Consider the following 26,171-nt stretch of genomic DNA (forward strand, 5'->3'; position numbering starts at 1 on the left):
CCGCACACCTACAGTACAGTACAATATGACAATGTACAGCATTACAGCATTAGTTAGTTATTATAATAACTTCAATGAAAGAAGATATCAAAGCAATATAAATAAGATACAATGTGAATGCATTGATACATAAAACAATGTTTTTTTTTTCATACATACATATCCCTTAGTGATTTAGTGATATGCAGGCGTCACTCTTTGCTTCTCTGCCATTATAGATGATAAATGAGTTAAAAGATGCAAAGTAATCGCATGATCAAACAAATTAAAATATCTGAGCCAACCTATCTCTATTAGAGTTTCACATCAAATCAACAATTTTTGTATATGCCATGCAATTTTTTTTGCAGCTGTTTCATTTAGATGCCAATTTAAAAAAAATGACTTTTGCTCAGTTAATCAATATACTTCAGTGTCATAACATAATTGAAAAAAACTGTCACGCAATAATATGGGTATTGATTGATATTGATATATATAAAATAAAGAATAAAATATTGCAATGAAGGTCAACTTGCTACACTAACATGCTTTCTGGTGCCACCCATAGAAAATGCTACCAAATTGTAACTTTTGTTCAAAAAAAGTTGTGTTGCATACAACAAGTTTTGGGTTTATCAAAGGAAAAAAAATGTTTTTTGCCGGAATGCACGGAACTTTAATTTGTGTTGGACTTCATTTTTTTTAGACTTTATTTTCTAACATAAAATCATAAACAAATATCCAATATTTTTATTTTATTCTTTGGTTTTGTCCCTTGTGTGAAAAGGCCTTTATGTACAGAACACAACAATAGTCAATATTATAAATACAGAATGCTTTCTGAATGTTGGTAGGATTTCTGAAAGGACCTACATTTATACATTGACTGTAAGGGGAATTTATAATCATATTACACTCAAAAAAATGTTGGTCTATTTTGTCAGGTTTACTTATTTCAATTGCATATACAATTTTAATCTAGTTATTCTAACATAAACCAAAAAAAAGTGCCATTCAGGTAAAGTGAATTGAAGTTAAATAATTTTTGTTGAATAGAAATTTGTTATTGCAACAAAACCACATTTTAAAAATTTAATTTATTTACAGTAATTGCATAAACTTTTTGAATGTAAATTAGGTCAATTATAGTAGCTACATTTAGCACACATTTCTTATAGATGATTTTTCTCAGTTTTATTTTATTCTTTTACAAAGTTGTACTTTTTTTTTTGCTTTCTTGGCTTAATTGGATGGGAATTGTATATGGAAATGAAATGATGTATGGTTGATCAGTTTGCAGCACTGAACCCAGTTTGGACTGGAAACCATAAAATCTTTTAATTGGCAAAAATGTAATTATGAAATGTTATACAGCCTTTGAAAAAGGGTAATTTTACATTTAAAAAATACAACAGTAATATAAGTATAAAGCCCAATAGAACTCTGTTACCATGAAATGACATTTCATAATTATCACTTGAGTTGTGATAAATTATTATGTTAAAATACGTTATTCATGATTAATTTTGTAATTTATTATTTCTGTACTGGCCCTTGTGTGAAAAGAATGGAATGTCCTTAAAAAAAAAATCAAAATAAAATACGTCATTATTGTGACAAGAAGCTGTCTCCATGACAACTGAGCACTCTGAGGAATTGCCATAAGATGTTGCTAAAAGCCCTAAAACACGAGTAACAACACTGAAGTAAGACCATAAATCAAGATTATTTTTCTCAGACTACAGTTTCCAATATTTCACTTTTACGCTCTACCCTGCCAATTATGATTTAAGCCTATCTTAATCTTTTGTGAAATTAATCTACAAATCAACAGATTAAATGGCAGTTTTATTCAAATGGTGCAACAAGAACTGAGTGTTACATTGTTATTCACATGAGATTTGATTAGTTTAACCTGGATTATACTGTTTACATGCATTCTAATCTACATTAAGGCTTGATGGTTGTGCTTTCCTCTTATGTGAGTAGCACTGCACAAAAACACACATACAGTAACCGTGCTGTTATCTGTGCAGCTGAATATTAGCTGACTGTAAGGGACACCACAAAACAGAGCCTCTTCTGCATACAGGCATTGTGCAGTGTAAGACACACTCATAAATAAATACAGTGAAAGCAGAAAACATGATAAGAAAATCAGTCACACTAATTAACCGTTAATTCTTTTGAGGTCTGCATCAGCCTGATAAAGGGAACGTAAAGCTTATTAAAGTACCGGCTGTGTTGTACGTTATGATTCCTTTACAGCGTAAATTTGATCCAAGTTTGTTAGGTTGATTGCATTGTGTGTGTGTGTGTGTGTGTGTGTGTGTGTGTGTGTGTGTGTGTGTGTTGTTGTTGTTGTTGTTCTTCCTACATAGTGGGGACCGGAACACGTTTTTAACCAACAGAGTGAGGACATTTTTGCAAAGTGAGGACATTTCGGCCGGTCCTCACTTCTTTAAAGGCTTTTTTGAGATTTCAGACTTTGTTTTCAGGGTTAAAGGTTACATGATAATGATAATTAACTGAAGCTGTATTGTGTGGTTACAAAACTAACTAAAATTATAGTGAAAATGTCCTTCGTTTTTGTCTTTGTCAATTTTTTTCATACATAATGAAGATGGATCAGACAAAGGAAATAAAGGCTAAATTTACTGTGACCTCTTTTAATCTCCCACCCAACAAATACCCCATTACAATAAACTACAACTAACACTAAAACTAATAAAAAACTAAAGCATTAAAAAACTAAACTAAACTAAAACTAGCAAACTCACTCTAATAACTAATTAAAACTACCGACTTCACTATTCCAATGAGGGCCCTCACAAAGATAGAAGTACAAGAATGTGTGTGTGTGTGTGTGTGTGTGTGTGTGTGTGTGTGTGTGTGTATGTGTGTGTGTGTTCTTGTTCTTTCTACATAGCGGGGACCGGAACACGTTTTTAACCAACAGAGTGAGGACATTTTTGCAAAGTGAGGACATTTCGGCCGGTCCTCACTTCTTTAAAGGCTTTTTTGAGATTTCAGACTTTGTTTTAAGGGTTAAAGGTTACATGATAATGATAATTAACTGAAGCTGTATTGTGTGGTTACAAAACTAACTAAAATTATAGTGAAAATGTACAAAGATAGAAGTACAAGAGTGTGTGTGTGTGTGTGTGTGTGTGTGTGTGTATGTGTGTGCACGGGTTACAATTAATAGTGCAAGCAGCAGGGGTACGAGGCTGAGTGGAGCTGGACTGGTCTTTGTTGCCCCCTAGAGATGAGTGTGAGCCGTCCTCCTCTCTGCATCACATGACAAACACAACGCTCTGCTCCTGCCCTTTAGAACGCAACCTCAAGTTGAATGAAAAATGTGGCATTTCATTATCATATATGTATATGTTAATGCCAGAGGGCCTGCCCAGCCTATGGAAAGCTCGCAGTGAAAAACAACCCCCTCCTCCCCCCTTTCGTTTTCCCAGAGGGAATTGATGGAGATATCCCACAATGCCAGAGCCCATCAGCTCCTGCAGGCCCGTCGGAGGGGGAGCGTCTGCCACTTGGTTCTCCACAAAGAAAACGTCTGTAGCAGAGTCCAGTGATGCAGCACACAGCTCCATTCCTTAACCTCTGTACTCCACAGTGAGAGAACAGGAGGAGGCAGAACATGCTCTGTCCTCTGTCTGTGGATCAGTGGCTATAGCTGCGCTTTAAAACGTGCTGCAAATAACAATACAACGTCTTCACAATACAGACACAAATAATATTAGATTTAAATTAATAATTAAGGCTATTTGTTATTACTTAACCCATAAGAACCCACGGTGACACAGGTGTAACATAGGGGTGTGCCATATCGTATCGTTCACAATAATATCGGTTTATTTTTTTTATGGTTGAAAAAAATGCATATCATGATATTGGCAACGTTCCTACTTCTTGCTGTAGTGGTTAAAGTTGTTTTAATCACAAAAAGCTACTTACTCCCTGTTGCTAAACACATGCAGCTTTCAAAATAAGAGCACAGTGTGTTAAGAGAATCCACCACAGAACTTACAAGAAGACTGTCAAAATAAGATGCCTTAAATAAAACATGGAAGAAACTTTATTCTCCTTCACAAAATGTCATTAAAATATGCCCCCGGAACCCCTAAATGTTTTTATTTTATTATTTGCTCATACTCAAGAGTAAATTTTATTATATTTGGCAACTGTTGAGATTTGCACTTCAATATCTATATCTTTAAGTATTTCCTCAAGAATATCGTTATTGTAAAAATAGCTTGCAATATTGTGATATTCTTTTAGGGCCATATCGCCCAGCCCTAGTGTAACAAACACTTTAAATCCTCTAGAATCTCCCATATTCAGCTTTATGCTTCACCTTTACTCATTAAATCTCAAAGCGACACATACTTAACACCCTGGGTGTGACTGGAAACATAAATCTAAAAAAGTAGTTTAAACCCATTTAACAATTCTAATCCGTTAGAGTGTCCTTAATTGCATTTAACCCTATTAGGGTTTGTTATTTGTTTTTATTTATTATTGATTTATTATTATTTTGTTACTTTAAACCAAATCTGAAAAATAATTTGTTGTTACACTATTGCACTATTAATGACACAATTTTAATATATGTTGTGGAGATGCAGAGAAAAAGGCAAATTTGTGTTTCTGTAAGCAGAAAAGGTGTTGAGTTTATTTATATTAAAATAAGAAATATCATAAAAAATAAATACCATAAACACCCAATGTGACATATATGATCTTTGACATACAAAGCCTAACTGCAGTAGCTACATTTTTGGTCGAAATTGAGTTTTAATTAAAAATTAACTCCTTGATGTCTGTTTTATCTTGTGACAAAGTGTTAGATTTCAATTTTGCTTTATTTCAGAAAAATAATAATAATGATATAAATATTGCAGTTACTACAAAATCCAAGTCAAAACCAAAGCAGGCCGCAGTAATTGCACATACCACGGTCTGTTTTGGATATTTATACAAATTTAAACATAAGACCAAAGCAGACGGTCTACTTTATTTGATAGGAAAATTATTATCCAAATAGTGATTAAGTAAAAAAGTGTGATAAAATTATATTAACATTAACATTGCGTTATAATATTAAGTCTAAAATACACAAATCTTTGAATAGAGTTGTTAAACACTTTTAAATACACTTATAACAAAATCAATTTGAAAATGTGTATTCACTGAAAACAAAATATAAAAGCTGAAAGAAGACAACAAGATTGTAGTTACTGCACTCTGTTTATGCATTAATATTAGAACCTTTTAGAGCAAAACCACATCAGCTACAACAACAACTACATCATCAATACACGTAGAAATAAGTGTCACATCACTTACCCACCAATAACCCATTTGGCTGGCCAGTTAAAAAATGTTTAAAAACTTTAAAGCAGTTTTTCTCAGTTTTACCCTTTGCTAGTTATTGCAGTTAGACTTTGTAGGGCAGTATACACAGTTTGTTTCAAAGATTGTAAAACATTTGACACCTAACCAAATCAAAATGACTTTATTTATCCCTGAGGGGAAATTCAGTTAGTCTGGTACCTCTGTTAGAATGAGACAGTCTGATGGCTGTAGGAGAGAAGGATCTTTTGAATCTCTCCGTCCTGCAACAGAGAGAGAGGAGCCGTCCACTGCTGTTTTTTTGGTCCATAAAGGTTTTGTGTAGCGGATGATCCGGCTATTTCAGGATGGACTAGAACAGGGGTGGCCAACCTGTGGCTCCAGAGCCTCATGTGGCTCTTTAGGCCGCCTGCAGGGGCTCCCCGTGGCTGAGACAAAAAAAATTATATATATTTCTTTTTTTTCATTTGTCAATGGTGTAGACCAAAAACTATTTGTATTCTTCAATTGTAAACTTGTATAGCCTTTTTACAGCATAGTAAAAACGTTTGGACATTTAAATCAACTAAAATATGTTTCATAGCTTATGAAAGTCTCCGGCCCGGCGCCTTAACCTTTAAGTTTTGCCAACTTTGAGTTTAGTTTTGAGTTCCCTGAGATAGACTAGTTTTCAAAATCATATTAATAAATGCTCAATATGACTATTAATATTGTTGGTAGGCTAATTTAGACTTATTAGGCTGTTTAATTTTCATTTTAGGCTCAATATAAGGTTTGCTGCTCCATTCCGCGATTTTCTCTTCTTTTTTTTTTGCCAACAGTGGCTCTTTAGTTAGTAAAGGTTGCCCACCCCTGGACTCGAACATGTTGACAGGTCATCTCTCCACCACCTCCTCCAGTGTGTCCAACCTGGCTCCAACCACAGAACCAGCTCTTTAGACCAGTCTGTCCAACCGCCTTCATCTCTGTGTGTGATGCTGCCTCCCCAGCAGACTGCAGCATAAAACAACACACTACCACCACAGACTGATAAAACATCTGCAGCATCTTAGTACAGATGTCCAGAGATCTGAGCTTCAAGAAGAAAAAGAGGAGGCTCTGCCCCTTTTCCTGCCCCCCCCCCCCCCCCCCCCCCCCCCCCAATTGCTCACCATCTCTCTTTTTTCTATACTCATTATGTTTAATATACATATTATCAATCCAAAAGCAACTGACTCATGACAGAATCACTTTCAGTTAGTGAAAGCTGCTCCAACCAATGTGTAGATCCATCAAGTAAATGAAAATAAAATGTTCAACAGAAATGTAAAAATCAAACAAACAAAAAAAATTACAAAAAGTGCACAAACACAGACAGATGTAAATGGTCCCGCATTGCAAACTGATCTGGACTTCACCCTAGACTCTCTCAAAATCTTTGTTGAAAATACCACCTTGGAGAAATTGGAAAAATCTGAATTAGACATGTATACATATTTTAAGTAAAAAAATCTACTTTATTTTATATGTCTCTCCCTATATATTTTTTTTCATTTCATGTTTTTACTTTTCTATTGAGGTAGATTTAACATGATATGACAAAATGTGGAAAAAAAACGAGTCTCACTACTTACTTAATGCACTGTATTTGTTTACTCAGTATTTTTATGTTATAATGACTATGTCATTTGAAAAGCATGACAAACCCAGCTACCAACTTAGTTTTTTTAGTATGCAAAAGTTACAGTAGTGTTCAATCTCACAGCTCTCATCAACTTTGTTTCCATCGCATTTAGCAGCTAAAGAAGCACATATCGTTCTCATTATTGGTGAAGATCAACACAGAGCTGAAGGAGAGGAGATATCTGACTGAATGGCTGTTGCTCTTTCTGTTGGGTGTGTGAATAGGAAATTGTTTGCTAACACAATTCCCACATGTATAACATGCAATAAGTCATTTACAATTTCTAACATGTAACAGCATATTTTGTTCACAGCTCATTCGAATGCCCCACATTGGCCAAGAAGTCAGTGAATGCAAATTGAAGTCATGCCTCCATTCCCCAAAATGGTTTAGATCATCTAAATCATTTTTAATTGCAGCATAGACATGTCAGTTCAGATTCATAATGCTACGACACGTGACTGACTGCTCTATATGGTCTTATGCAGTATAACAGGAGTTACGCCCCTTCCCAAACAAGTCTTAAGATAGTCTCCAGGTGACGTGCATTTCAAATATGACTAACAGCTTGTCTTCTCTATCGCTCTGACACTTTAAATTGCACACTGCACAAGCAATTTCTGTAAACTCACTGCATAAGCCTTACCATAAGGGCAGATAAATGAGGAGTCGGCCCTAACTGAAGGCAATCTTCAGCTGTAGTATCACTTCCAGCACAGCATTTTACCGAGATTCAAAGAAACATGAAAACAGATGACGACTGGGTCATGTCTCTCCCCGCTGCTGCCCTCCTATACAGACTGGAGGAGGAGGCGGCTCTGCAGGCAGACAGACAGCTGGATAATACCAGCAACAGAGAAGCTGAGGAGCGCTGACACCGTCTGCCTTCCCTCAGGCAGAGACAGGTATGATAGGTTGATGAGGGGTTGGAGTAGGGAGGATAAAGAGCACATGAGAAATCCTGTGAAGGCCCTGAGAGGCCAGGAGGACTGGTGTCATAATGCTCCCCAGGGACACATACTAAATCAGTGGAGGAGGCATGGGAGGCACATCTCTGGCTTTATGAGATAGTTAGCATGCGCTAGCCCCTCCTTCCCTCTTGTTTCCCATTTAAGAGCTGACTGGCCCTCCGATAACGGATGGCGCCACAGGTAATTGGAAAATTGGCAGGCTTGTCAGGGAGATTTGGTGGATGGCACGAGTGTATACGATGGCGGAGTTCATGAGGTGTCACCCCAGAGCTAGATTTATATCAGCCCTATGGACCGGCACCACAAAGTATCCAGAGTTCAGGAAAAAGTAGCACATTTTTCTTCAGGGGAGACTGCATATCAAGACTGCTCCAGAGGCACAGACAAGGTTCCTGTTCGTAGTGAAATAATATATGGGCTGTCCTTTGCATTAACCCTAACCTTAATTTACTGTTCCTACACATGCCTTAACAGCTGCTGCAGATAGCTCCACACATCCTGCACCCTGATTTATTTACACTAAGATCCAGAAATTCACCTCATCTTCATCTTATATGACAGTTTAAATTTCAATTTGCATAATCAAACAGTGGTTTACATGTTATTTTACTAAAGGCTTCAGAATAACATATTGCCTGGAATCATAATTTCACCAGTAAAGAAAATCCAGTAAATTCCATCCACAGTTTGCTCATCACAGCTCAGTGTGGGGAAAAGGAGGGCTGCACCCCCCTGCTGGTCAGATTAAAACACTGTGGTTGATGTTTTTTGCAATTTTTACCATACCATAAATCATCTCTGATAATTTTAACAATTTAGGATTGTAGATGCATTAATCTGTTGGAGTTCAAGTATGAAAGATATGGTGAGCTTCAAGGATAAATAAGTTGCTTTCTGCCTCAGTATCCTTGCATGACTGTTAAACTCAGCTAAAACTTTTGAGGGGCTGCTAAACTTAACTGGCCCTAGCAAATTATTGCACAGAAAATGACATAAAATAGCATTTTTTTTCTCTTTAACTAGTCCAAAACCAGCAAACAAATAGTGTATATGGGAAACACAGCTTCCAGTAGTGACAGTCAGATTGAATGTTGTGTATCTCAAGGAACATGTACACTCATTTTAACGTTGCCTGGTGGCTTTTATCCTGTAAATCCAGTGTTCGTATTCTGTTAAAATGTAATCTCTGTGTGCTCTTGTGTGCACAGAACTGCAACAAAACCACTATCAACCTGTGGAGGTAAGGAGATAAAAGCAAAAGCTCTGTGCGGAGAAAGTACTGACAGCTACTGATTGTGAGGACATATGAGACAAACAGGATGGACATCTGAAACCCATCATTAATCCTTCGGAGTTGTATCTTTTAAAATTTCACTGTCAGAAATTAACATTTGACCAATGATATCCATGTCCATTTCATGACATGATAAGATTGAGAGTAAGGCAATAATATCAGTTGCCAGTCTTTGTGGTCCGCATCCATAACATCGAAACGTGTGATAAAAGTGAATTACAGGAAGAGGCAAGAGTCGTCCTTTTTGGTTTCGTGGGTTGTCAATAAATTAAAAGTGTGATCCTTCCTCAAAAACACTGTCAGTGAAACTCACCATCCTTCCGATGCCTTGCCAAGATTGGATGTACAAAATACTTTTCTTTGTCTTTAGCTAAAGGAGAATATAACCACCTTTTTTGGAATGTCCTGTCAGTGTTGGAGGTAAATGTAGTCCACTAAAGCAACAAATTCCTCAGGGTGTGCCAACATGACCAAGAAATCAAAATGTTCCTACCCGTGGAGCCGTGACAGCAGTGCTGTTACAGGCTATTGGGATATCAAAGTATTATGGTAATGTTTGTGTTGCCCTATGACCGTCACCAGCAACTGACATTGTGTCATAATCTTTTACATTCATGTACAATTTTCAATAAAACATCAACATGTGATTTCTGGAAAGTGTTATTGGCAGTTTTTGCTTATTTTATAAGTTGGCCCAACGTTTTGGTCCAACTTAATATAAATGTCAGAGAAGTCATTAATTCCAGTTTTTCAATTAAATGCAATATTCCCATATGTCCACTGGGGGCCACCATCCTAATAGGGGTAGGGTCCGCCCTTTGAAATGCGGTAACTATATTTCTGTAAGTTAAGCTAAAGCATTGGACACTAAATGTCTAGTGTTGATGTAGAATGTGAATCATTCAGAAAGCCGTGCAGTATTAAGTGCCTTAGCTTTCTAACATATAGCTAACATTAGCTTTCTAACATATAGCTAACATTAGCTTGCTAACGTATAGCAAACATTAGCTTTCTAACATATAGCAGACATTAGCTTGCTAACATGTAGCAGACATTAGCTTGCTAAGATAAAGCAGACAGTAGCTTGTTAACATATAGCTGATATTAGCTTGCTAATGTAAAGCTGACATTAGCTTATTGACATATAGCTGACATTAGCTTTCTAACATATAGCTGACATTAGCTTGCTAACGTAAAGCTGACATTAGCTTTCTAACATATAGCTAACATTAGCTTTCTAACATATAGCTGACATTAGCTTTCTAACGTATAGCTAACATTAGCTTTCTAACATATAGCTGACATTAGCTTGCTAACTAGCTAACATTAGCTTGCTAACAGCCAACTCGTCCTTCTGGTAGATATCGAGTGCTTAAATAATCATATGATATGCTTAAATCTACTAGTTTTATTTAGAAACAGACATTTTGTTAGCGTTTCAGCCAGTGGTTGTGTATTGTGGCACTAGTAGTTCCCTCCCAGTGGGCATGGTCTTCAGAGTATGACCTGTGGCGCTCTGTTTCTATTCTCTGTTTGAGAAAGAATGTTAACCGTTAAACAGGAAGAATTACCCGCTGAAGGGGGCCTTTAAAAACTACTATCCCAGTGATTGACTTTAAGGGGCAACAATCATGCATGGTTTGTTTTTATATACGTTTGAAGTACTAACATATTCTTTAAGCATGGAGAAGATTGAGTCAAACAGGAAAAGCTTACAATATTTAAGGAATAATATCTGTACATTTATGTAAGCGTCTATATGGAAGTAAAAGTGTGCCAGACTGACAGAGAATAAGAACCCACAGCTAGCTGGAGGAATGTGGATTCATAAGGTATTCTTGGCTGCAGGTCTTAACCTGGTGATCACACATTCTGCTGTGTAGATGTGTTTATTAACCTCTGGAGGGGGGGATAATTGTATCTGTCAGAGTCGTTTAATCACCACTGCAGCTCTCACCACTGTCACTTTCACTTTGTCTGTTTTACTAAATCAGCTGGCTCCTTGGTTGGCCCACCATGACTCCTGCTCTCTCTGCGACTTTCATTTTGTTGCCTGTAAAACTCACATACACATTTGGGAGCTGTTTCATAATTTAAATTAATGTTCCATTCTAGCCTGTCTGTGTTAAGGGCATTCCATAGAGCAGGATAATCATAAAGACATCAGAAAGACACAGTTTAAGGTGGGCAGTACAACAGTTTTGAGTTATTCATCAGTCAATTTCTGTGGATTCAGCCGAACCATTAGTATGATTATGATGAAAGTTCATCCAAAGCTGCATCTTAACGGACACATGCCCATTTTCAGGTTAATACTTGTATTTTCATTTTCTACTGGAACGTGTTTACGTTCTTTAATGTTAAACGACACATTATATTTTTCTCATACTGTCTGTCTAAATATTCCTGTATTCACACTCTCTTTAAGCCCCCACCCCTGAAAATCCCAATCTGCTCTGATTGGTTTGCATGGCAAGCCTTTGGAATACCTTTGCAAAGGTATAGCTCTTAAGGCAGGTCAACAGTCAATACTGTATAGAAGTGTTGAACATCAGCTGAAAGCTGGGAGCCTGAAGATGAATTTAGGATTCAGCTCAACTCTGTGTGTCAAGGGGTTTTAGTAGTAAATCTGTAATAAAAGTCAATAAATTAATCAATTCATTATTCATTCTTTCATTATCCTTAATCGTTTATCCAAACGCGGGTCGGGGGGGTTGGAGCCAATCCCAGCTGACATTGAGCGTCACAGGGCTAACACATTAGCCCTGCCTGCTTACATTCTGAGTCACAACATAAAGAACACAATCATCTGTTTGAACTGCTGCCCTCAGGGAAACGTTACAGGTCCATCAGAACACGCACCACAAGATTCATGAACAGTTTCTATCCCGCAGCTATCACCATACTCAACTCAGACCTGAAAATAAACTCACTGGTCCGACAGTACTAATCAAGGACATCCACACCTAACACAATGCACTTTATATATTTATATAATTACAGCATTGTTTTAATGCATACAATGGCACTAAGTTGATGGTACAGTGGATGAATGACATGAATATACTAAGTGCTGAGAGAATGAGAATGTATCTTTTCTATTTATTATTTATTGAGATGAGATGATAAGAATGTATCTTGTTATTTACTATTTATTATGCTTTTTTTATGAGTCCAGTACCTGAGTGCATTGAATTTCGTTGTATTTCTGTGCAATGACAAATAAAAAATCTAATCTAATCTAAAACACACTACTTTTCTAAAATTGGCACTGACAGTTGACCCTGAATAAAATTTTAAGGTGGGGTATTGTCCAATACAGGGCCAACTGGGAATAGTGGGCTAGTCGCAAGCATCAGAAATTACATGACGAGTCACACAACAGGATACGTTAAAGTTGTTATTACACCCTGTGTGATCACTGAAGGGTCAGTTTACATTTTCTCTCTATATTTAAAACTGCCTTCTGACTTTACCATATGTCCTGTGTTTCCAGGAGGAAGAGGAGGAGCAGCTGGAAGATGACTCGGTTAAAGAGGAAACAGCAGAGCAGGAGATTCCAAACTGAACCAGAGCAAGAGGACACAAACACACCACTGCTCTGTGGCTTCACCTCTAGTCTGTTCAGACTACAGCACACGTAACTTTCTACTAGCCTCCCAAAGTTTCTAGACAGCCAGCAGTTAGATTCCACTCTAGATAGTTTTAGCTACCAGAGGTGTATTTTAGAAAGCACTATTTAAATGGTAATATCTTTAGATTCAAGGGTAAAGTTTGTACTTTTTATGAACTAGGCTGGACAGACTGACGGACATCTCGCAGATTTCCGACAGCGTAATGAGACAGCACATCAGAGCATCCAGCCACAGGGCACACACACCACTATGCTTCTTCTACAGCAGAGATATGTGTCTGACTGTTAATGCCCAGCCACCTGATGTATTTATGACACTTTCCATGCAATCTATTTTCATATACTAATGATCATCAGACAGTGTGTCCACACAGAGTATCCTCAGTGTCCTGTTTACAAAATGAAGCTAACAGAGTGGGGGGGGAGCTTTTCTCTCCAAGTCCACAGAACACTTCTTCTTCTTCCCTGCCGATCATGCTCACACCGCTCTGACGTCAGCAGTGAAGTGCTTTCCCCCCATCTTGAATGCATTTCACTCAACATTTGACTAAAGGATTTTATTTTTATATTTCTTCATATCTTCTTACTTAGCCCATTTTAAATATCTACTTATTTCCTCAGTTACGTATTAACACCTATGTGTATTAAGTATTAACTTTGTTTTTTTGTGTTAAAAGACAAATCCGTTTTTATTTTTTATTTACATAATCTTTAAGTGCTACAAACCTCTATTTTGTCTTTGGATTTGCAATAAAAGTATGTCATGTTTAGGAAATGTGTCTACTCGAAGATTGTATTTACTTACTTTGTAAAGTAGTATTAGTTTGGGGTTATTTTTATTCTCTGGTTCTCTGACCTGCTAGTAGTCTGTGGTCCTGACTGGGTGTCTAAGCTCACTGAGAATTATCACTCACTCTGCAAAGTTAAGCAACTGGAAATTAATTGAGAGAGGTAGCAGGTGTTCATAGCTTTATACTCAAATCATACACTACATGTATTTTGATGTTAAATATGGCAGATTTGACCACAAATTAGGAACAAGAGTTGACAAGAGTCAACAGTTGATTTGAAGTGATGCTTACATTTAGCATTTATGACTGTTATCGAGGAGCTAACAAATCGTTAGATTTGACCAGAGGCTACTGTCAGACTCTCACAGTAAATCTGGAATTATCCCTTAAAGTGCCAATAAATCTGAACTGCAAAGGTTTTTTGATTCTCTATCCCTGACTCAATGCTCAATAAATGTGTGAACTTGTTGGTCTTTCTCTTTAGGATGATTTTATTTAAGTCCAGAAACACTTTGTATACCCCACCACTATATAGGATGGCCACTGTTATTGGGGAGTACATATACACTACAATAGTGTTCCTCTATCTTGGGTCCTCTACCAGATGCCTGGGAGTTTAAGGGTTCTTCGCAGTATCTAAGCTGTTCCTAGGACTGCACAGTTCTGGACTGAGGCTTCAGTTGTTGATCCTGGAATCTGTTGGAGCTCCCAGTTTGGTGGTCACCCCAGTGCTCCTATTACATGGTGGATTACGTCAGTTTTGACTTCCACATCTATTGCAGCTGTTCCTTCAACCCTTTGTACTTCTCAATCTCTTTGTGTTCCTTCTTCCTGATGTTGCTGTAAGCTGGCATTGCTACATCTACTATTACTGCCCTCTTCTGCTGTTTGTCTACCACAACTATGTCTGGTTGTTTAGCCAGAAATTGTCGGTCTGGAATCTGAAGTCCCACAAGACCTTAGCCCTCTTGATCTCAACCACCTTCAGTGGTATGTCCCATTGGGATAGGGATGGGTACCTTTCACATTTGAACCGATACGGTACAGATACCCGGTACCTGGGAATCGGTACTCAACGGTACCAATTTTCGGTACTTTTGCGTTTGTTTATGTGGTAATAAATGTTAATTTGTTTAATAATGAAATCTCAATTTTTCAATTCAACGTATTTATTTCTCAAAATATAAACTTTAAAAAATATATCAAAACAATATAACATCTAGGATGAGCAGTGCTTTATTGTTGAGTGAACGTGCATTTTGTAACATGAAGGTTGCAGTGTTATCAAAGGATGCCAGAACAGAGGTTGGGAGGTGATGATGCTGTCAACACAGAGGAGTGGTCTCAGGTTGCAAGTGCACGGAGAAAAAAAAAAAAAAAAAATGTTGCAAGTGCACGTGTGATTTGTTGTGATGACGTCGTAGCTGTGCAGCAGAGCACTGGTCACACAGTATTGTGGGCATGGCATGGTCCGAATAAACAGTTGACAAAGTTGAGTCGGGCTGCTCTGTTTACATATCGAGGATGACGCAGGAGTCCGAGGGATTTAATAATAATAATAATAATTTCAGCGAGGCAGTTTGGAGTAAATTGGCAGGTAATATTCCTGAGTTGAAGTGCGGAGTATTAGCGGAGGACCAGGGATGCAGCAGCTAGCTGCTAGCTGTTAATGACTGGTCTACAGAAGAATGGGGAGAGCAAACGGAGTAAGGAAGGTCCAATCTCGAGGAAGACGAAGGCCAAGTAGAGACATTGGAGAGATCGCAGCTGGCGGCTAGCAGACCTAGAGCCGGCTGTTCGTCTCTGCGCCGGGGTGGAAGAGGGCAACAGCTAGTGGCCGCGGTGAGCAGACAGGACCAGACGAGGAGGTAAATAAAAAAAATTAAAAATAGTGCGATCGTCAGCATGCTTGTTAATCAAAGACAACAAATGAAAACAGGTTGAAATCAATGATCAGTTTAAAGTTAAAGCCGTTTAGGTACCGAAACATGGTACGGTTTGATTTTACGTGTGTGTGTGTGTGTGTGTGTGTGTGTGTGTGTGTGTGCACTACTGTACTTGTTAGTACTGACGGAATTCGGTCGGTACCTATAAAAGTACCGAATTCGGTACCCATCCCTACATTGGGGTTTGGTTACTTCTAATTCATACTGGGTACAGATGTTCCTGTACACTATCACTGCTAATTGGTTGTGCCTCTCCATGTACACTGTTCCAGCTTGCATCCTACACCTTGCTAATGTGTGCAGGACTGTCTCAGTCATTATCCCCGGATGTGGAGAGGACGCTGGCGTGTTTGGCTGCCGCTTCTCCCTCCGAAAAAGTTCGTCCTGCTTTGACCCTCACCTAGGTGTGTCAGAAAGTCTCACCCTGTGCTACTGGACGGCTACCCCCAGCTCGACCACCACCTGTCCCGGTGTGGCTGGCCATCGCTGGGTAGGACAGCTAGCCTCCAGCATTCCGAGTAGCACAAAAGCCTACAAGTATGCTGAAAAGTATTCATCCTCAACTCGCCAGTCAAAGATGCCCTTAAAAAGCACAGTAATCACAATATTGTGCTGGATGCAAAGGGGGAAAAAATACAAATTTTGAAACTTTGCTATATCATTAAAATGTGCATTGCTATGCAAACTGCTCTAAAATAAATGATACAAAGTCGGGCAGTACTGGATAATGTTTTATGAGATTATTCAGTCTGATAGTGTCTCACAGGGCCGAGGGTTTCCCTCTTGATGCTGAGAATTAAACACTTTCAACTTTCCGCTCACACAGATCACACAGTAGTGCACACACACACACACACACACATACACGCGCACACACACACACATTGTCCTCCAGTGTGTTTCACAGATCTTCATATTCCATCAACAGTCAGACCCGAGACGTCAACGCTCTCGAATTCTGACATTAAGGCATCGAGGGGTGTAATTCCAATTTGTTTCAAAGGAACTATTAATTTGCCCATTTCAAGGCCAGGCAGGAGGGAAGCCCTGTAAGACTGCTGAACCGTGAAAGACATTATCAGGAGGTCTCAGATTTTGGTGAAGAGACATGTAGAATTGATGACGGGAGGCGTAGGCGCCTGCAGACGTTTTAGCTGGGCTCCCTGCAGTCAGGCTCCCAGCATGCCATCTGAGAGCGATGTCATTAGGCGTATGATAACAGCGATGGGCACATTAATGACAGAGTGGCCCGCTCTGCCACCCAGTGCCCCGCCAATCTCCCATTTACACCCCCAGCATACTAAACAGCTCCTGATGATGAGAATAATAGCAGAGCAGAAGTGGTGCTTAACAGCCAGCTCTCACAGCAACAAAGGAAACACTGCTCACTTTGTTGGGTCCTCACATCAATGCTTCATCCTCACCATCACATAACACACACTCTCACCATGCTGATGCTGCCAGTGTAGTGCAAACACATGTTACAATCACAGCAGTTTTACAGATACTGAACCAAAACTTCACATTTACAAATCTTTGATGAGTGTAGACTTGTTGTGTATACTCCCACAGTTGACCCATTTTCATTTCTAATCTCCATGTGCAGTATCACTATCATCTTCACATTTACTGCTACATCACTGGCTGTATCCTCACCAAGATCTCCCTTGGACATAAAAGTAATAGTATTAGCAACAGCAGTGAAAATAACTATCAAATAAAAAATATTATTGTTGCTAAGAAATTATTAGTGTATGTAGTGTAATTAATGTAACCTAGTTTTTTTTTATTGCAGCTCTTAGTAGAGCTTTGTCAGGTATTATTCATTACACATTAGGTGTAGAGTTTTATTGTGAAGGAGAGACCGGAAGTAGTGTTGTGTTGGACCGGGGAGTACTGACTGTTTTCAGGCAATATGTGAAGAGGAATAAAAAGTGAGACTTCTCCTGTTGAAGACGGCTATTTGTGTCCATTTATTATTTTCTTATTCATCTGGTGTAGGCGCCCTTATACTCGGTTACATCAGTGCAACTGTGTTGTTTCTATTGATAATAAAATACTATCCTTCCTTTTTCATTTTTTACTACAGATGAAGTTGCTTTTGCTATGCAGAAGAGTCTATAGCCACTAGTGAATAGTTCAGCTGTAGCAGTTTCAGAATGCATAATGTAAAAAAGTAATGTACACAAGTACAAAATGTATCCTTCATCCTCTGCTCAGTACGGTGGTCCTGACAGCTCACAGCGCTGCAATTGAACTTCATCAATTTAACAACACAAGAGCAGCATTTAGAAAACCCACTGGAAAGACCACAACACAACTTAATAAGAAAAAGCGCTGCAAACAGACCACAACACAATAAGAAAAAGTGATGCGAAGATGACAACACAACAGAAGTGTTTCCAGAGGACACTTAAAAGTGATGTACACGTCTGGACACGCATGTGATATTCTCACGTTATTTCAAGATAAAGATAATTTCACGTTATAACGTTATAACGATCATAGCGTGCTTATGTTAGCAGGCGATCAATATCATGCTAACGTTAGCCGCCGATCGATAGCATGCCAGTGTTAGCGGGCTAAGCAAGACCAAGACCATCTCGGTGTTGTTGAGAGAAGACCAACTAAACCGTGTATCATTCATTTATTTGATTTGTTTAACTGCAATATGATTGATACAGGCTAGCGGGCTAATGCTATATATCACGTTATACCATGAAATTATCATTATCTTGAAATAACTTGATAATATCACGTGTCCAGACGTGTGCATCACGTTTAAGTGTCCTCTGGAAACACTTCTGTTGTGTTGTGGTCCATTTGCATTACATTAAAAATAAGAATCTCAAAGAATTACTCCTTAATTTATCCCTCAAAACATTCTATAATAATAATAATAACAATAATAATAATAATTATTATTATTATTATTATATCAACCCTGTTAACTCTTTGCAAAGGAACATGTAGCTTGTTAGCTACATTAGCAGCAAAGTAAGATTTGCTTTGATGGTGACATTTACCAGAGGACTTGAGTGTGTTCTTATTCTGTGTTCCTGTGTTTTAATTGCTGGGGATAATTTCTGAGATAACATCTCCTCCATGTGGTGAAGATGTTTGGATGACCTTTTCCAGCTTCACTTTAATGACAAACTCTGCTGCTTTATTGCTCTGGCTCCTGTCTTTTTGTGCTAGTGTGCATATCCATCAGTGTGTTCTGAGGAGTGTGTGCACACTCTTGTGTCTGTGCTGTATATTCTAATGTATACTGCCAGACATTTATGTGAAAGAGCTTCTGACAGCAGCCTGTCTCCATACACACACATTAATGATCAGGACAAGCGTGGGAAACAGTAACACAATTTTTTATTTGATTTACATTTACATTTATTTAACTTTTTAATACAAAAAGTATTAAATGCCACAATAAACAACCAGTGATCAGTACCAGCCCACACAGACACAGTAAATGATGCTGCATTTGTGCATAAGGTAAAAAGTCTGAATGAATGCACTTTTAAACATGGACAAAATGAGTTCTGTGTCAAAACTAAGAAAACTTACTGACAAAGACTTAATGAATGATCAACAGTAGAATTGCTGTGCTTTGGTAAGCCATTGATTTCCTGTGGAAAACACTTCACCATTGTGCGCTGTTCAAATTTAATGGATCAAGTTTCAATCCGTTTGACCTCGTATGTGGGTTATGTTTTAATGCGTATGTTTGTTGTTGTTATTGTGTTACTTTGGAGAATCCAAACAAATCCTTTCAAACAGCAAAGTCACCCAAAAAAGCCAACTAACTAGAGAATTGAGAAAGGGTCAGACAAGTAAGTCCTGTGTTCTGAGAGGTACAATTACTGGTTTTGCTCTAATGGCTTCAGTTCTCCATTGGAAAGGGCTGTCTGACGGCCAGGTAAGTTGTTTTTTTTCCTGTCCAGACCTACTGCTGTATTACAGGTCCAGCAAGCAGGAATCAGAGCTTCTAGGCACTGAGCTTTATACTTAACGCTGTTGAGTTTCCCTTACATACTGTACAGCTGGTTGTTAAATTTAATGGCTGAAAAAGAAGCATGTTTGTTTGATTATATCACCATTGCATATATATATATATATATATATATATATATATATATATATATATATATATATATATATATATATATATATATATATATATATATACACACTACTGGTCAAAAGTTTTAGAACACACCAACTTTTCCAGAATTTAATTGAAAATTATGCAGTTTAATGTCTCAGTGTACTCTGAAATTAATGCACATTTGCAACATTTAAAATTCTTTATTGAGCATGATAGTGTTTTGAAAGTAAAAAAAAGATTCAAAATCACATTTTATGTTGGACTAAAGGACTAAAAAAAGACAAAATGACCAAAAAAAGACACAAAATGACTTTTTGTGACATGAAAAGAATTGAAAAATGGACAAAATAGCCCAAGACTCCATAGAGTTAAGTTGTTAACCCATTTCTTGTTCCCTGAAAAAGGCCTACTTGTATAATTCTGAAATGTACATTATTTTTCAGTTTTGGTTAAGCTTACCTTTTTTTTATTTACCTCTGGCAGTTCACCACTTACCTTTGTACCCTTTCAAGCTGTTCATTTGACTTGAACTGCTTTAATTTCAATAAAAAACTGGAAAAATTGGGGTGTTCTAAAACTTTTGACCGGTAGTGTATATATATATTCATGTTTAGTAACTGTGATTTCCTTTTACTTGGGTGGATTTAGTGGTGTAATAAAATATTCATGTTTGGGTCTTACAATTTGGATTATAGAGGCAGATTCTGTTTCAAATATATAATATAATTATGTTACTTAGACTTTGCTGCTGAACCAGCATTTAAACCATTATGTACGACCCCAACATGCTCAGATATTTGCATGGTTTTGTGTGTGTATGTGTGGGGCTATGAGTTTGTACTATATGTAGCTCTATGAGTCAATACAAAAAGAAAAGACATCTGGAAAGAGGCTTGTCCTTGGCACATGTCAAATTTACACCCACATAAAAAGGTAAATACCCTGCAAGGCTGCAAAGATACAAGCTGCTGATTGTCCTTCCTATTACAGCTTTATGGAAGGTGTAATTCATACAGACATCACCCACCACTGAGCCTTACCCGAGAATTGTCTCCCTTCTGAAAATTATCAGCTCATATGCTGTACCTCCAAAATACTTCAACCAGTAAAAGACCCTATAGAGGAGTGGATAAGATGATAAAGAATTATATGCTGCTCACATTATCTGTTACTGCAAGGGAACATTTCTTTTTTTTTCTAGTTCTGTTTTATGGGAAAAACACTGTGGTTCGTCTGATGTGTTCAGCTCTGTTCTTATATTCAATGAAACACGTTTAATCATGCCTGTAAATTCACCATTTGAAGAGCACGTATCAGCAGTAAACTCAATTCACACGCACATCCTCAGTGTATGTGACTGATGAATGTGTACTGTAATTGAGTGTGTGTGGCAGGGCAGAGGCTCAGGTTGGGGGTCAGCCGCACAGTTTTCCTCCGTCTCATAAAACATCCACCTCAGAGGACATTGCTGCTGAGCACTGCAGAGCAGCTCATGCCATTCTTTTCAATCCTCCAAGGACACACACATCACTTATGTCGCTTTTCCCTCCTGTATGTTGTCCAAACACTTTGCTGTTTATCAACAAATACCATATCCAGCAGGGTTAAACTCCTATATTGGATTGGCTGGAGGATAAGGGTTAATAAAAACTAGATATCAAACTGTCAGCGTGCCGATATGATGGAGGTGGAGCAATAGCTGTAGTGGTGTTACAGCCTGTAATCAATGCTTTACCTGGGCCATAAAGAACTCCATTTAGATGTATTAACCACAGCCAAACTAAACTGAAACCATGGGGCAGCAGACATGGCTTACAGGGGTCAAATAGTTGTTTTTGGTGGAGTTTTTCCGTGTCCAAAGCCAGGGTCAAAGGTCGTATGCTGTACACCATGAACATTAACCATGACCCTGTCTGATGAATCCAAGGCATTATTTCCTACTTAAATTATGAAGTCAGTATAATTCTAAAGCATAGTAAGAATGAAAGTTACTTCCTGCTTTTGTCTGCGTTCCTGCCATTGTGATTGGTTTATTTCACCTGTGTCTAATCTCCTGCCTCTCCTTGTGTATTTAGTCTAACTAAGCCTGTTGCCGGTTCATCTTGTCCCCAGTGGTCCGTTGTTTATGTCCTTGAGTACCTCTTTGTTAGACTTTGTTACTTCTATCATCAACATCATCACCTGTCTATGGCAAGTTAAGACCTCTAACTTCTTTCCTGCGTTTCCATCCATCCATCCATCCATCCATCCATGTCCGCTTTTCCGGGGCCGGGTCGCGGGGGCAGCAGTTTATATATCGTGCCAGCTATTCTTTTACATTGAAAGTTCCTAAAATATTGCAAGAATGTGTCCCTTTATGGTCAGCCTGTCAACACAGAAGCAACATCTTGTGATGAGATCATGTACGATCTTTGTCCAGTTTAGTTCTGCTTCTAGGCATATAATTATGCTTTACTTGATCTTTGAAACTTTAATGAAGATTTAGGTAGATGAAGTACATGGAATGCTTCACCTCTTTTGGGTAAAAAGAGATTTCCTTTCCGTCTGACCAGAACATTGGGGACTCTGTTTGTTTGACAATTTTATTCCTTGTATCTGCTCTTTGAGTACATAACAGGCTGTAGAGATTTTCAATCCAGCTTGTGCATCCCAAGACACACAATTTACCATGGCAAACAAGTCGGTGGCTTCGGGGCTTGTTTCAGAGTCACGCTGAGGTTACTCTATCTCACTTAAGTCTTGTCCTGCCAGAGTTTGTTTGAGTACTCTTATTAAATCGCCATACTGTTGTAGCTCTCTCCATGACCTGCCAAGGATAAAAAATCTGTTTACTGTAAATTGCACCCCACTCCCTCTCAAATACCATCTGCTGCCTGAACTGTGCTTCGTTTACAACCTCTAAAAATAGACCTCCTGATTGGCTCCTGTGGAGACAGGGGGTCCACATGAGCTTCAAACCCCTCATTGCTTGTTTATGAGTTTGTATTTGACTTATGGCTGTTTTCGTATATCGTCTAGTCCAACATTACAAGCACCAATCTGCTTAATGTCTCATGAAACGGTTGTGTTTGCATCCAGGTTGGACTGACATAGTTATTTTTTCTTTTATTTTGTACATATTCAAAAATAAGAGTTAAGTTCAGATATCAACATACATTAACAGCATCACTTAGACAAGTAGCATCAAATTGATGCAGTTATAGTGCTTTAGTTAACATAAGGTCAGGCTAATTTCATCATAGGCATCATATAACGTGATTGTATTCACGTTTTTAATATATTTTTTAATTCGGTTCTTTCAAGATAAGCTGCACTTTGCCTGTAAAGTGGACAAGAGCAAGCGGCAGCAGGTAGTGACGAAAAGTAACAATCGGGTCGTACATTTTCAGCCATTTTAAGCAGCCTTCAGTCTGTACAGGTAGCCACAAAAACTTGCATCCTATTATATCGGATTTCAGATGTTATGATTCCCAAATATCAGTTTGCATGCAGTCACAATGTGTATTATTATGATAGAAAGTGTTGTGGGCTACGTGAGGTCTGGACTCAAATGCACGAGTCAAGAGACAGGTTACCAGTGCAAACACAATCCTTTATTGATTTAGCTGGTGTAATGTGCAGGCGGAGGGTTGGAACGTCTTCCCGGTATCCAACTGTGTAAAAGTCGGATCTCAGTCAGCGTTATCAAATCAAATCAAATAGTCTTTATTATCATTATATAGTTCACTATACAACGAAATTGAAAGTGCCACTGCATAAGGTGCATAGTTATGACAATCATAACACAAAACAACATGAGTAAAAACATTTTTAAAAATGGCGTGCTAAACAAGGACAAAAACAAGAACAAGGACATGTGATGTAATAAATAAGTATAAAAATAAACAAATGGCTACTTAAAATGCTTTAATTTATACATGAGGTAAATTGAGTGTTTTGCACATATCAGTTGTATTGCACTTGTCCGTTTTATTGCACCTTTTAATTAATTTATCCTGTGTGGGTGTTGAGAGTTCTGAGTCTGAGAGTTATATCCCTTTTTGCAGTGTTTTTGCCGTGCGCCATTGCAGCCGCTGCATTGCAGTGCTGCCATTGTGAACAGCAGACTATAGTGTTAGGCTATAACTGTTAGATGTATCTTTTAATCCAATGGAACACTAAAGAAGACATTTAATGCCACAGAAATACTCCAGTTAGCGTTGATGAAGTGAAAACACACTTTGAAAGGGTGTTCACATTAGGACAAGTTTAAGAATGGCTGCTTATGAAGTGTCCAGCTGTGGAGCTAGATGAAGTTTGTTTGTTGCTTTGGAGATGAGGCTGTTAAGGCGGTAATAGATATATTGAAGAATTGCTGTGTACATGAGAGTAGGAGGAAGGAATGGTAAGTTGAAAATGTAAAAATAATATGAAATCAAAAAAATAACTTAAAACATGAAGCTATACAACTTGGCTCACTACAAAGAGGTGTGTCTAAAAACAAGATGAAAACACTAAATCTGAGGGAAATGATCTTGCTGTATGGACAGATAATTTCACTTTACAAGATTTCTTGAATTAAGATTGTTTAATCTAGAAATTAGCATTTTGAACACTTAAAATAAGAAATTAACTCTTAAAACAAGACAAATTATGTAACACTTCTAAATCTAATGGGTTTTTTAATATACTTATTGTATATATAATAACAATAAATATATATTATATTATATTAAGTTGCAATGCACTCTGCTCGAGCCAGGTCATCGCTGCTTGCAGCTTTAATTTGTCTTGTTTTAAGAGTTAATTTCTTATTTCAAGTGTGATACATGCTGATTTCTAGATTTAATAAACCTAATTTAAAAAATCTTGTCAAGTAAAATTATCTGTCCATGCAGTAAGATAATTTCCCTCAGATTTAGTGTTTTTATCTTGTTTTCAGACAACTCTTTTTTGCAGTGCTCCCACAGGGGTAGCTGGTGGGATGCTATCGAGTGGGATGCCTGGAAAAAAGTCTGGAAAGTGGCGTGTTTGTTGTGGCTAAAGTTTAGTAGAACAGTCTTGGAATGATTATTGTTGCTTTTGATTAAAGAAATGCTTTTTTCCTTTTTTGAGTGTGTAGGAGACGAGGCAGGGCTTAATCTCTGATGTCTGGGTTGGATAGTCAATGTGGACATAGTTCAATTGTTCCTGGTGGTTGTTTGGTGGGTCCTTCAGCAAGCTTAGTGCAGGACAAGAAAACGGTCTTTGAACCAACCTGTATTAGCTTTCTAGCTAATGGGTCCTTCTTATCAACAAACTCTGTGTTTTTCCTGAGGCTGTTTGGCTCTTAGTCAGTTTAAACCAATTATGAAATGCAATGTTGCTGCTGATTTTGTTTCATTTTTTTTCCGAAATTGATATTTTGATTGGCTGCATGCAAAGAATGTCTCTGTCTATGTGGAGTTCCAACTACTTAATGCACAAAGAAAAAATATATAAAACATACATTTCCCCCCTTAAAGTATTAATATTTCAACACATACAAATGATTTCTACCTACTCTAAAGACACCGCTTTTGTGTCCATTTTGGAAGTGTCAGGGCGTGTCAGTTCAATAACATGCATAGAGGCTCTTTAAAATAAACATGTTCACAGGAAACTGTTAAGCAGTAACAGCTTTTGAGTAAAGTTTGGGTATAACAACAGGGTTGGGTTTAGGGGTTTAGCCCCAGGCTACGATGTCATCACAACAAATCGCACGTGCACCAGTGTTGCCAATTTAGCGACTTTGTCGCTAGATTTAGCGACTTTTCAGACCCCCTAGCGACTATTTTATATTTTATAATAAGCGACTAGGGACAAATCTAGCGACTTTTTCTGGTGTCATTGGAGACTTTTGGAGACTCGTTCTTACTCCTCTCAACGAGCCGTGGGGTCTGCCGGTGGCCCCTCCCTCGCCCCAAAGCACTCACAAGCGGCACAGTCCTCCTGCAGGAGTCTCTCCCAGCTGCAGTCACAGAGCCGGAGAGGATGTTAACCCCTTAGTGTCCAGTCTGCAAATTGCGTATGCACAAAGTCGCCGCTTGCTAGTTTTTAGTGTCTCTTCTGGGTCAGTTTTGCCGGTCCAGAGGCCGGATAAAGGAAGATGGTTGGAATTGTGACAGAATATAGTGCACTTGCAGTTCTAAACATATTTAGGGTGTTTTTACTCCCTTTTTGTCTTTCCCACAACATTATTCCTCTCTCCTACAGCGTCCATTACAAGTACATGCACATTGTAAATTATGCAAATGAGGTGATTTTAGGACAGCTGATGGCTACTTTCCTTACTGAGGAGTTGGCAACACTGACGTCCACACCAAGTGGCAACCTCCAGTCCTGAGCAGTGAAGCCCATGCAGAAGTACCAAAAACTGCAATTACTCAACTCGCCGCTTGAGGCTGGCTGCAGA

The 26,171-nt window shown here is 38.2% G+C and overlaps 1 protein-coding gene across 2 annotated transcripts in view; it reads left to right on the top strand.

Annotated features, from left to right (window-relative positions):
- The window catches only part of phf14 (PHD finger protein 14), a 109,072-nt gene extending 94,948 nt beyond the window's left edge, over positions 1-14,124 (top strand). For both annotated transcript variants that reach the window (XM_059349486.1, XM_059349487.1), the window contains exon 18: positions 12,777-14,124. In XM_059349486.1, the coding sequence (XP_059205469.1) occupies positions 12,777-12,848 (72 nt within the window). In that variant the 3' untranslated portion in view covers positions 12,849-14,124. The remainder of the gene's footprint in view (positions 1-12,776) is intronic.
- Positions 14,125-26,171: the final 12,047 nt, after the last annotated feature.

Source organism: Centropristis striata, chromosome 14, assembly GCF_030273125.1.
Source record: "Centropristis striata isolate RG_2023a ecotype Rhode Island chromosome 14, C.striata_1.0, whole genome shotgun sequence".
Classification (NCBI taxonomy): Eukaryota; Metazoa; Chordata; class Actinopteri; order Perciformes; family Serranidae; genus Centropristis; species Centropristis striata.